Below are 13,497 nucleotides of genomic sequence, written 5' to 3'. Positions count from 1 at the left end.
CGTGCTATGTTGGTGCTGGAAACTTGCCCACACTTGTGGACTGCCCCTGTTGGTGTTGACGCAAGTGGTGTGTTTCATTGTATGTTTCAATGTACATGTGAGAAATAAAGCTAATCTTAGTTATAATTTTAATCCTAGCTCTCTCCCAAAAATATCGTATAGTTCCCAGCCACCATCTGCTAATTTTTCTGAGTAAGTGACATTGGGAAAACAGCGTGCATCTATACCAAGCATTCATACATATTTGGTCACAGTAGTGAAATCAGTGCCCTGACTGGTCCTGTTGTCTGCATATTTCCATATAAACAAATTTCCCTATAAACAAATTTCCCAAATGATAAGGGAGCCTCTGGGCAACTTCCTCTCTCTCAGAGCCACCTTCCTGTGCAAAGTAGCTGCTTTCTTACTGAAAAATTTCAGAAAGTAGATGACTGCTTTATCAGAACTCTGATCATAAGTCTGCCAAGTTACAGTGCAGGGTGTTTGACTTGTCTGTCAGTGGCAGGGGAGCGCTGCCAACAGAAAGGCAGAGTTATTTTGCACACAGTCCATGCTGACACATCAGTGCAACAGAGAGAACTACCAGATTGTGTGTTAGTTAGTTAGGGACCTCTGTTACGATAGAGGGTGTGCACTTAATTGCAACACCCTCTCCAGGTCCAACAAGTGGTTTTACTTGTGATCCCAAGACCTTGCTGAACATTGATAATACAAAATACTGTAAGTTTGGTTCATTAATTCATTGGCGGGACTGACTGTAGAGGAGCTGCATGGCCCCGGATTACATAGAACATAGAACAGTACAGCACAGTACAGGCCCTTCGGCCCACAATGTTGTGCCGACCCTCAAACCCTGCCTCCCATATAAGCCCCCACCTTAAATTCCTCCATATACCTGCCTAGTAGTCTCTTAAACTTCACTAGTGTATCTGCCTCCACCACTGACTCAGGCAGTGCATTCCACGCACCAACCACTCTCTGAGTAAAAAACCTTCCTCTAATATCCACCTTGAACTTCCCAACCCTTACCTTAAAGCCATGTCCCCTTGTATTGAGCAGTGGTGCCCTGGGGAAGAGGCGCTGGCTATCCACTCTATCTATTCCTCTTATTATCTTGTCTCCTCTCATGTCTCCTCAATCATGTCTCCTCTCATCCTCCTTCTCTCCAAAGAGTAAAGCCCTAGCTCCCTTAATCTCTGATCATAATGCATACTCTCTAAACCAGGCAGCATCCTGGTAAATCTCCTCTGTACCCTTTCCAATGCTTCCACATCCTTCTTATAGTGAGGCGACCAGAACTGGACACAGTACTCCAAGTGTGGCCTAACCAGAGTTTTATAGAGCTGCATCATTACATTGCGACCTTTAAACTCTGTCCCTCGACTTATGAAAGCTAACACCCCATAAGCTTTCTTAACTACCCTACCCACCTGTGAGGCAACTTTCAGTGATCTGTGGACATGTACCCCCCCGATCCCTCTGCTCCTCCACACTACCAAGTATCCTGCCATTATCTGTATTGTTGTATGGACAAGGCCTTCATCCCATGACCATAAAGCAGAGGAGGAGTGTTGGAGAGAACAGAGGCAAGGCAGTTGCGCTGGAATCCTTGCTGGGTTTGGGGTGGCTCCTGCAGGCCGGCTCTCCCATTGGTGGCTGCTCACCAGTGGTTTTCCCTGGAAGACAAACTAGATTGCCTTTGTCTGCAGCTGACCCAGTGCGAGATGAGGAACTGCTGCATACTTGTTCTTGGAGAAACATGTCTCCAGGTCAGCAAGCCATATATCATCAATCTACAAGCCCTGCCACTCAGTGACTTGTTTTAGTATCATTTTGTGATAGTACGTGCTGGATCGTAACTATATGTGCTGTGTGTGACTGTATGTACTGTGTTTTGCACGTTGGTCCTGGAGAATCACTGCTTCGTTTGGTTGTCTACATGGTTATGGTGAATGACAATTAAACTTGAACTTGAAGAATTTAACCAAGGTCCCAGTTTGTCATTTTAACATAACTTGAAGAATGTCTCCGATATTCTGACCCACAGTTATTCTTCACTGGACATCACTAAAAGTAATTATTTGGTCATTATCTGATTCCCATTCAAGAATGCTGCTTGTTGGCAAATTGACAGTCCTGTTTTCCTACAGTGACTAAGCTTCATTGGCTGGAAGCACAGAGGAGCCCAGAGTTGTGCAAAGTACATTAGAGAGGCAAGTTCTGTCTATCGAGCCAGAAGCCAGAGGAGCTCAGCAGGTCAGACTGCATTGGTGGACGAAAGTCAGAATCAGGTTTATTGACAAGTGTTTATTGTTGTTCCGTTGCAGCAGTGCAGTGCAGTACATAAAAAATACTGTAAGTTATAATAAGGAATATTAAAAAATATGTGATGCAAAAAGTGAGGAGGTGGTGGTGTTCATGGGTTCATGGATTGTTCAGAAATCTGATGGCAGAGGGGAAGAAGATGTTCCTAAAACATGTGTGTCTTCAGGCTCCTGTAACAAAAAGATGGTATGTCCTGGATGGTAAGGTTCTTTCATGATGGATTCTTCAGGTGCACCTATTGAAGATGATGGGGAGGCAATCATCTGCAGCTTTTGCCACTCCTGTGCATTAGAGGCACTATACGGTCATGCAACCAGGCAGAATGTTTTCTGTAGAAACTTGCAAGAGTCTTTGGTGACAGACCAAATCTCCTTAAGCTCATAATGAAATATAGCTGTTGCTGTGCCTTCTTTGTAATTGCATCAATATGTTGGGCCCAGGATAGATCTTCAGAGATGTTGGTACCCAGGAGTTAGAAGCAATTTTAACTTTTTGGGTCAAGACCCTTCATCAGGTTGCCATCTTGATTGCTGATGAAGGGTCTCGACCTAAAATGTCAGCTGTTCATTTCTCTCCACAGATGTTGCCTGATCCACTGAGTTCCACCAGCTTTCTATTTTTGGCCTCTATTCCAGCATCTGGAGTCTCTTGTGCCTCCATTCTGTCTATGGATGATATATTCTAGGTGTTATGCCCCAGAATTACAACTCAGAATGTACAGCTGAGAACAGAGCAGGAACCAGGGAAGGAGGATTTAATCCTTAGCAGTATGCAGAATTTTTTGACAGAAGTGGGTTTCTGTTTATCACATGTGGTATACATCAAAACATACGGCAAAATGCATCATTTGCGTCTAATCACAGCAACGAAGTTTGTGCTGGGGAAGTGTCACCATGCTTCTAGCGCCAACGTAGCATGCCCACAACTCCCAAACCCTAACTGTAAGCCTTTGTGAGAGCAAACTGGAGCACCCAGAGGGAACCCATGCAGTCGCGGGGAGAACGTACAAACTCTTTAGAAGCAATGGCGGGAATTGAACCTGGACTGGTGCCGCTCCATTGTCCTTTTTGACTGGTTGCTGGTGTTAACGAATTCTTCCTCTGTCTCTTTCATCACAGGTATGTTGTAGATTGTGGCTTCGTGAAGCAGTTGAATCACAATCCCCTTGTTGGACTCGACACTCTGGAGGTTGTTCCCATTTCAAAGTGAGTTTTTAAAAAACTTACTGTTTTTAAGTAAACCCACCAGCTGCAGACTCGGCATTCCGTGAATCCTACCATTTGGCATCTCTCTTCATTATGAATAAAGTCTCGGGTGACAAATCCCATCAATACATTCCTATTGAGTTCCAAACTGAACCTTCATTGGTGCTGAAGATGGTGTTGCAGGTAGACTGTGTATGAGGAAGGCTTTTGGCATGCTGGGAGTCAGAGAACTGAAGATAGAAGTCAGGATGCCATGTTGCAGTGTACAAGAAGCTGGTGAGGTTGCATTTGGAATGTTCTGTTCAGTTTTGGCCACCCTGTTCTAGGAAGGATGCCATTATGTTGGTAAGAGCACAGAGGAGACTTACACTGATATTGCTGAGTCTGGAGGGCCGGAGTTATCAAGCAGGTTGGGACTGTCTTCATTGGAGAGTAGGAGAGTGAGAGTTATTGGTTTATTATTGATATTGATTTATGATTGTCAAGTGTATCAAGATACAGTGAAAAGCTTGTCTTGCATACTGTTTACAGAGATCAAATTGTTACACATTGCATTAATCTAGAATAGGTTGGGGGCCATGGACCCTGGTATTGGTCCATGGCATAAAAATGGTTGGAAGCCCCTGATCTAGAACAAGGTAAATCTTTAACAATGCAGAATACGGTGTAAAAATTACTGAAAATGTTCATTGCAGATAAACAATAAAGTGAAAGATCATATCGAGGTAGGTCGTGAGGTTAAGAGTCCATCTTTTCTTGCAAAAGGGCCGTTGAAGAGTCTGATAGCAGGGGAATAGAAGCTGCTCTTTGAGCCTGCTGTTACGTGCTTTTAGGCTTTTCTAGGGTGATCTGCAAGAGATGTATAAAATCGTGAGGGGCATAGATAGAGTGAATGTGCACAGTCTTTTTCCAAGGGTTGGGGAATCAGGAACTAGGGGATATTGGTTTAAGGTAACAGGGAGGGAATTGATGAGAACCTGAGAGGCAACTTCTTTACCAGAGAGTGGCAATCTATGGATTGAGCCTGCCCGAGGAAGTAGTTGAGGCAGGTACATTAACAACATTTAAAAGGAACTTGTACAGCTACATGGATATCATCATCATTGTCATTATGTGCCGTGTTGTATGATATAGGCGATCATGGTCTTTCGATGATCATGATTGTTCTTGACAAATTTTTCGACAGAAGTCATTTGCCATTGCTTTCTTCTGGGCAGTGTCTTTACAGGATGGGTGACCCCAGCCATTGTCAATACTCTTCACAGCTTGTCTGCCTGGCATCAGTGGTCTCGTAACCAGGACTTGTGATATGTACCGGCTGCTCATGCGCCCATCCACCACCTGCTCTCGTGGCTTCACGTGACCCTGGCGGGGGGCTAAGCAAGTGCCACACCTTGCCCAAGGGCAAGCTGCAGGCTAGCCAATGGATGGAGTGCCTTACACCTCCTTTGGTAGAGATGTATATCCACCCTGCCACCCAAATATGGATAGGAAAAGCTTATAAGGATCTGGGCCAAAAGCAGGCAAGTGGAAATCTTAGTCAGCATGAACCAGTAGGGCCAAAACATGTTTCCATGCTCCAGGTCCCTATGATTAACCTCCTTCGCAAACACACCTTTTGCATATTAATTTAATGAACCAAACCCTGTGTGTGTCTGCTACCTCATTATTCATCTTTTACAGTATTATTTTTGTAACATAGCAACATTTATGCCTTGCACTGACATGCTGCCACAAAAGCGCAAATTTCATGACAGATGTCAGTGATAACAAAACCTGATTCCATACAGAAAATCCAAATGAAAGTTAAAAACAGTGTCTGGACATAAGTACAATTTGCCATAAAACCATAAGACCATAAGGTATAGGAGCAGAATTAGGCCATTTGGCCCATCGAGTCTGCTCTACCATTTCATCATGGCTGATCCAATTTTCCTCTTAGTCCCAATCTCTGGCCTTCTCCCCATATCCCTTCATACCTTGACCATTCAAAAATCTATCAACCTCTGCCTTAAATATACATAAAGACTTGGCCTCCGCAGCTGCCTGTGGCAAAGAATTCCACAGATTCACCACCCTCTGGCTAAAGAAATTCCTCCTCATCTCTGTTCTAAAAGGAAGCCCCTCTATTCCAAGGCTATGTTCTCTGGTCTTAAACCCTCCCACCATAGGAAACATCCTCTCCTCATCCACTGTTTCAAGGCCTTTCATCATTCGATAGGTTTCAGTGAGGTCCCCCTCATTCTTCTGAATACAGACTAGAGCCATCAGATGCTCTTCATGTGACAAGCCATTCATTCTGCAATCATTTTGTGAATCTCCTTTCAACCTTTTTCAGTTTCAGCACATCCTTTCTAAGATTAAGCGCTCAAAACTGATCACCATACACCAAGCGAGGCCTCACCAGTGCTTAATAAAATTTCAGCATTGCATCTTGCTTTTATATTCTAGTCCTCTTGAAATGAATGCTAATGTTTCATTTGCCTTCCTTACCATAGACTCAACCTGGAAATTAGGATTTAGGGAATCCTGCACAAGGACTCCCAGATCCCTTTGTATTTCTTTTTTTTTGTATTTTCTCTCCATTTAGAGAATAGTCAACCCTTTAATTTCTTCTACCGAAGTGCATGACAATACACTTCCTCACACTGTATCCCATCAGCCATTTCTTTGCCCATTCTCCTAATCTGTCTAAGTCCTTCTGTATCCTCTCTTCCTTCCTCAAAACTAATTGCCCCTCCACCTATCTTCATATTGTCTGCAAACTTGGCCACAAAGCCATGAATTAAATCATTGAATATAATGTAAAAAGACTTGGTCCCAACATAGACCCCCGTGGAACTCTGCTGGACACCAGCAGCCTGTCAGAAAAGGCTGCCTGTATTCCCACTCTTTGCCTTCTGCCAATCATCAGAATCGGGTTCATTATCACCAGCATGTGATGTGAAATTTGTTAACTTAGCAGCAGCAGTTCAATGCAATAGATAATATAGAAGAGAGAAAAAAATTAAAATAATAATAAATAAATAAATAAATTGCAGTATGTTTATATTGAATAGATTAAAATAACATGCAAAAAACAGAAATACTGTATATTTTAAAAAAGTGAGGTAGTGTCAAAGGGTTCAATGTCCATTTAGGAATCGGATGGCAGAGGGGAAGAAGCTGTTCCTGAATTGCTGAGTGTGTGCCTTCAGGCTTCTGTACCTCCTACCGGATGGTAACAGTGAAAAAAGGGTATGTCTTGGCTGCTGGAGGTCCTTAATAATGGACAGTGCCTTTCTGAGACATCGCTCCTTGAGGATGTCCTGGGTACTTTGTAGGCTAGTACCCAAGATGGGGCTGACTAGATCTACAATCCTCTGCAGCTTCTTTCAGTCCTGTGCAGTAGTTCCCCACACCCCAACCCCACACCAGACAGTGATGCAGCCTGTCAGAATGCTCTCCACAGTACAACTATAGAAGTTTTTGAGTATACTTGTTGATATACCAAATCTCTTCAAACTCCTAATGAAGTATAGCTGCTGTCTTGTCTTCTTTATAACTACATCGATATGTTGGGACCAGGTTAGATCCTCAGAGATCTTGACACCCAGGAAGTTGAAGCTGCTCACTCTCTCCACTTCTGATCCCTCTATGAGGATTGGTATGTGTTCCTTCATCTTACCCTTCCTGAAGTCCACAATCAGCTCTTTCGTCTTACTGACATTGACAGCCAGGTTGTTGCTGCAGCACCACTCCACTAGTTGGCATCTCTCACTCCTGCACACCCTCTCATCACCACCTGAGATTCTACCAACAATGGTTGTATCGTCAGCAAATTTATGGATGGTTTTTGAGCTATGCCTAGCCACACTGTCATGTGTATACAGAGAGTAAAGTGTGGGCTAAGCACACGCCCCTGAGGTGTGCCAGTGTTGATCGTCAGCGAGGAGGATATGTGACCACCAATCTACATAGATTGTGGTCTACCGGTTAGGAAGTCAAGGATCCAATTGCAGAGGGAGGTACAGAGGCCCAGGTTCTGCAACTTCTCAATCAGGATTGTGGGAATGATGGTATTAAATGCTGAGCTGTAGTCGATGAGCAGCATCTTGACGTAGGTGTTTGTGTTGTCCAGGTGGTCTAAAGCCATGTGGAGAGCCTTTGAGACTGCGTCTGCTGTTGACCTATTGTGGCGATAGGTAAATTGCAATGGGTCCAGGTCCTTGCTGAGGCAGGGGTTCAGTCTAGTCATGACCAACTTCTCAAAGCATTTCATCACTGTCAACGTGAGTGCTACTGGGTGATAGTCATTAAGACAGCTCACATTATTCTCTTAGGCACTGGTACAGTTGTTGCCTTTTTGAAACAAGTGGAAACTTCCGCCCGTAGCAGTGAGAGGTTGAAAATGTCATTGAATACTCCCGCTAGTTGGTTGGCACAGGTTTTCAGAGCCTTACCACCTTGCAAGGGTTTTTTCACTTTAAAGACAGCCTAACATCGGCCTCTGAGACAGAGATCACAGGGTCATCAGGTGCAGCAGGGATCTTCACAGCTGTAGTTGTGTTCTCCCTTTCAAAGCAGGCATAGGAGGCTTTGAGTTCAACTGGTAATGAAGCATTACTACCATTCATGCTATTGGGTTTGGCTTTGTAGGAAGTAATCCACTGCTTTATCCATGCTAGATTATTTCCTATAATTCCATGGGCATGTAGCTTATTACGCAGCCTCATGTGTGGCAACTTGTCAAAGGCCTTCTGAAAGTGCAAGTACACAACATCAATCTGTTCTCCTTTGTCTATCATGCTTGTTACTTTTTCAAAGAAATCTAGCAGATTTGTCAGGCAAGATTTCCCTGGAGAAAACCACGCTGATACTACGGCCTATTTTATCATGTGCCTGTACTTTGAAACATCATCCTTAATAATCGACTCCAACACCTTCCCAACCACTGAAGTCAGACTAACTGGCCTATAGTTTCCTCTCTTCTGCCTCTCTTGCTTCTTGAAGAGTGGAGTGACATTTGTAATATTCCAGTCTTTTGGAACCATTCCAGAATTGAGTGATTCTTTAAAGATCATTACTAATGCCTCCACAATCTCTTCAGCCATTTCTTTCAGTACCCTGGGCTGTACTCCATCTGGGCCAAGTGACTTATCTACCTTCAGACCTTTCAGTTTCCCAAGAACCTTCTCTCTAGTTATAATAACTTCACACACTTCATGCCTCTTGACAACTGGAATTTCCACAATATTGCTAGTGTCTTACGCAGTGAAGACAGATGCAAAATACTTATTCAGTTTGTCCACCTTTTCGTTGTCTCCCATTACTACGTCTTCAGCATCATTTTTTTGCAGTCCAATATCCACTCTTGCTTCTCTTTTATACTTGATGTATCTGAAGAAACTTTTGGTATTCTCTTTAATATTATTGGCTAACTTACTTTTATATTCCATCTTTACCTTCTTAATTACTCTTTTAATTGCCTTCTGTTGGTTTTTAAAAGCTTCCCAATACTCTAACTTCCCATTAACCTTTGTTCTATATATCCCCTCCTTTGGCTTTTATGTTGTCTTTGACCTCTCTTGTTAGCCATGGCTGTGTTATCTTCCCTTTAGAAAACTTCTTCCTCTTTGGGCTGCCTTCTGAATTGCTTCCAGAAATTCCAGCCATTGCTGTTCTGCTATCATCCCTGCCAAGTGTTCTTTTCCAATCAATTCTGGCCAACTCTGCTATCACGCCACTGGAATTTCTTTTATTCCACTGTAATACTGATACATCTGATTTTAGCTTCTCCTTCTCAAATTTCAGGGTGAATTCAATCATATTATGATCACTTGTCCCTAAAGGTTTTTTTAACCTTAAACTTTCTGACCAATTCTGGTTCATTGCACAACACCCAATCCAGAATAGCTGCTCCTGGAGTGAGCTCAATCACAATCTGCTCTGAAAAGCCATCTCGTAGGCACTCCAGATATTCCCTCTCTTGTAATCCAGCACCAACCTGATTTTCTCAATCTACCTGCATATTGAAGACCCCCATGACTATTGTAACATTGCCCTTTTGGCATGCAGTTTCTATTTCCCATTGTAATTTGTTTGCGGAGACTGTATACAATTCCCATCAACGTCTTTTTACCCTTGCAGTTCCTTAGCTCTATCCATAATGATTCGTTACCTCCTGACCCTATGTCACTTCTTTTTAATGATTTGGTTTTTATTTTTTTACCAATAGAGGAACACCACCCCCTCAGCCTTCCTGCCTATCCTTTCGATATAATGTGTATCCTTGGACATTAAGCTCCCAGCTATAATCTTTCAGCCATGATTCAGTGATGACTACAACATCATACCTGCCAATCTGCAACTGTGCTGCAAGTTCATCTACTTTATTCCGTGTACTGCGTGCATTCAGATAAAACACCTTCAGTCCTGTATTCACCCTTTTCGATTTTGTTGCACCATGCTCAACCTTTTGATTCCTAACTTTGTCTGAGATCTTACCTACATCTGCTCCACAACCTCTATACTAACTGTTCTGGCACTGTGGTTCCCATCCCCCTGCAACTCTAGTTTAAACCCTATGGTTCAGCATTAACAAACCTTCCCACTAGGATATTAGTCCCCCTCCAGTTCAGGTGCAAACTGTCTTTTCTGTACAGGTTCCACCTTCCTTGGAAGACAGACCAATGATCCAAAAATCTTATGTTCTTCCTCCTACACCAACCTCTTAGCCTCATATTAAACTATATCATCTTCCTAGTTCTGGCCTCACTAGCACGTGGCATGGGTAGTAGTCCTGAGATCACAACCCTAGAGTCCTGCCCTTTAACTTAGCACCTAACTCCCTATGCAGAACCTCTTCACTTGTCCTGCTGTGGTCATTGGTACCTGCATGGACCATGACTTCTAACTGTTCACCCTCCCACTTAAGAATGTTCGAGACTCGATCCGAGAGATCCTGGACCCTGGCACCCGAGAAGCAGCATCTGGGAATCTCGTTCTTGCCCACAGAACCTTTGTCCATTCCCCTAACTAACAAATCCCCTGTCATCACGGTGTACCTCTTCTCTCCCCCTTCCCTTCTAAGTCACAGAGGCAGACTCAGTGCCAGAGACCTGAGCACTGTGACTTTCCTCTGTTAGCTCATTCCACCCCTCCCCCCACCCCGACAGTATCCAAACTGATATGCCTGTTGTTAAGAGGGATGCCCACAGGGGTACTCTGCACTGGCTTTTTAACCCCTTTTCCCTTCCTGACTGTTACCCAGTTTCCTGCATCCTGCACCTTGGGTGTAACTACCTCTATACATCTTCAGCCTCCTGAATGATCTGGAGTTTATCAATTCCAGCTCCCTCATCCCGCAAGAGGACCATTGCCCTCTCCTGCCTGTCACCTCAACCGATCTGAGCAGATATAACGAAGAGAAGGAAATAAACTTGAACATTCCATTCTCTGAGTGAAGTCTGTCTTCTTGGAAGCCTCTAAGAGCTAAAGCCTTATGATCACCACTCTAACTTTACTTGCATCTATTTGCATTCAGTACGGTGCCAAAGTTTTTGAAGATTAAAAAGTTTTATTCCAGTTCAAAGCCTAACTGCTCCCTGTTGCCTCCGCAGGAGTGAGGCCATGCAGCGGACTGGTCGAGCTGGGAGGACGTCTGCTGGAAAGTGTTATAGGATCTACAGCAAAGAATTCTGGGAAAAGTGCATGCCAGATCACATGGTCCCAGAGATCCAGAGAGTTAGTCTAACGTCGGTGGTCCTCACTCTCAAGTGTCTGGGTGTCAACAATGTCATTGGGTAACGTTGTTCAGATACAATTTCTGCTCTTTAACTGCCTTCCTCAGAGGTGATGGATGTTGTCTTGCCTTTGTAATTCTACACAGGGATGAAATGTGAAGCAGACCAGGTATTTAGCCCTGATGAAGTGTCTCGGCTGAAACACTGACTGTTTATTCCTCTCCGTAGATGTTGCTTGACGTTCTGTGTTCCTCCGGAATTCTGTGTGTGTTGCTCTGGATTTCTGCCAAGTCTCTTGCGTTTACACTTTTTAAGGCACTTCACAGGTAGATGGGGTGGGAAAGGATTTTGGCACGTTGGCTTACATCAGTCAGGGCGTTGAGTATAGAAGTTGGAGTGTAATGTTGCAGTTGTAGAAGATGTTGGCAAAGCCACATGGGAGTATTATGCTCAGGTTTGTTCACCCTGCTACAAGGAAGCTGCCATTAAACTGGAAAGAGTGCCCAATAAATTTACAAGGACGTTGCCAGAATTGGAGTGACTGAGTTATAGAGCAAAGTCAAGCTGGCTGGAGCTTTATTCATCAGAACAAAGGAGAATTGAAACCAATCACTGAAAAGCCTAGGTAGAATGGATGTGGAGAGGATGTTTCTTATAATGGGGGAGTCTAGGACCAGAGGGCCAGTCTCTGAATAAAGAATGTCCCTTTGGAACAGATTTGAGGGGGAACTTCTTTAGCCTGGTGGTGGTGAATCTGTGGAATTCATTGCCACAGATGGCTGTGGAGGCCAAGTCATTGGGTATGCTTAAAGCAGAGGTTGATAGATTTGATGTTTTTCTTGAACGGATTGGTTCTTTGTCTTGTGGCTGTCTATGGGGAAGACAGATTTCAGGATTGTTTGATGCATACAACTTTGATAAATAAATGTACTTTGATAGGTTATTGATCCACAACGGCACAAAAGTTATGGAGAGAAGGCGGGAGAATGGAGTAGAGAGGGATAATAAATCAGCCATGATGGAATGGTAGGGCAGACTTGATGGGCCAAATGGCCTAATTCTGCTCTTATGTCTTATGGCCTTTCCCTGTCTGCTTTTCTAAGTTCAGGAGTTCTCCTTTGTAGCAAACTCTCTGCCTGTCACATTTTCTCTGCTTTGACAATCCTTGTAGCTGGCAACTTAGTTATGCAGCCCTTAGGCCCAACTAGTCCATGCCGACCAAGATGCCCATCTAAGCTAGTCCCATTTGCACACAAGGATTCTACATCTTCTGATCCTATGTCACCTCTTCCTAAGGATTTGATTTCATTTTTTATCAACACAGCCACCCCACCCACTCTGTCTGCTCGCCTGTCCTGTCGATACAGTGTGTATCCTTGGATGTTAAGCTCCCAGCTGTGATCTTCTTTCAGCCACAAATCAGTGATGTCCACAATGTCATACCTGCCAATCTCTAACTTCGCTACAAGATCATTTACCTTGCTGTGTGCGCTTCATGCCTTCAAATATAACAGTCCTGTATTCATCATCCTTTTTGATTTTGCCCCCCCGTTACATTTCAACTCATCCCACTGATTGCAATTTTGTCTTATCATCTGCCTGTTCTTCCTCACAGTCTCACGACACTGCATCTAGTTGTACACCAACTGCCCTATCCTCAGCCCTGTCACTCCAGTTCCTATCCCCCTGCCAAATTAGACTAAACCCTCCCCAACAGCTCTAGCAAACCTGTCTGCAAGGATATTGGTCTCCCTTGAGGCCAACTCAATTAAACTTAAGGTGAACCTTTCCTCCACCAGTCTGCAGTTCAGTCCATCATGGATCGAGGTGCAATCTCTCATCTCCTAATTGAGGATCTTCTGGTTGCTCTCCAGGTTCTCATACCTTGACAGGCCGGAGGAGAGACACATCCTGGAGGCACTGAAACAGCTTTACCAGAATGATGCCATTGACAGGTGGGTGAATGAGAGACCCAATCATTTAGGCAACCGGTCAGAAGAATATATTGTGCTGCTCCCGCAATACTGCACAGGATGTGCCCCGGAGTTGAGTTCGAGCCCACAACCTCCGACTGTACTATCTAAAGGAAATAAGCCACACCAGCATGTTACAGTTCTCTTGCTAAGCAATCTGTTGTAGTTATGATGTTTCCTCTTAAATTAAAAAATTATTATTTATTGTTAATCCCTCCTGTATAACGCAAATCTGAGGCAAATTGAACCTGCCTTCATCATCCCCTTACA

General features: G+C 43.8%; 1 protein-coding gene across 1 annotated transcript in view; it reads left to right on the top strand.

The window, feature by feature from the left end:
- dhx40 (DEAH (Asp-Glu-Ala-His) box polypeptide 40) overlaps positions 1-13,497 on the top strand; it is a 44,631-nt gene that overhangs the window by 13,335 nt on the left and 17,799 nt on the right. The window contains exons 8-10 of the mRNA XM_063031027.1: positions 3,444-3,530; positions 11,132-11,314; positions 13,129-13,209. Of these exons, the coding sequence (XP_062887097.1) occupies positions 3,444-3,530; positions 11,132-11,314; positions 13,129-13,209 (351 nt within the window). The remainder of the gene's footprint in view (positions 1-3,443; positions 3,531-11,131; positions 11,315-13,128; positions 13,210-13,497) is intronic.

This window comes from Mobula hypostoma, chromosome 23 (genome assembly GCF_963921235.1).
Source record: "Mobula hypostoma chromosome 23, sMobHyp1.1, whole genome shotgun sequence".
Classification (NCBI taxonomy): Eukaryota; Metazoa; Chordata; class Chondrichthyes; order Myliobatiformes; family Myliobatidae; genus Mobula; species Mobula hypostoma.
This window is presented reverse-complemented; position numbering and strand designations above follow the sequence as displayed.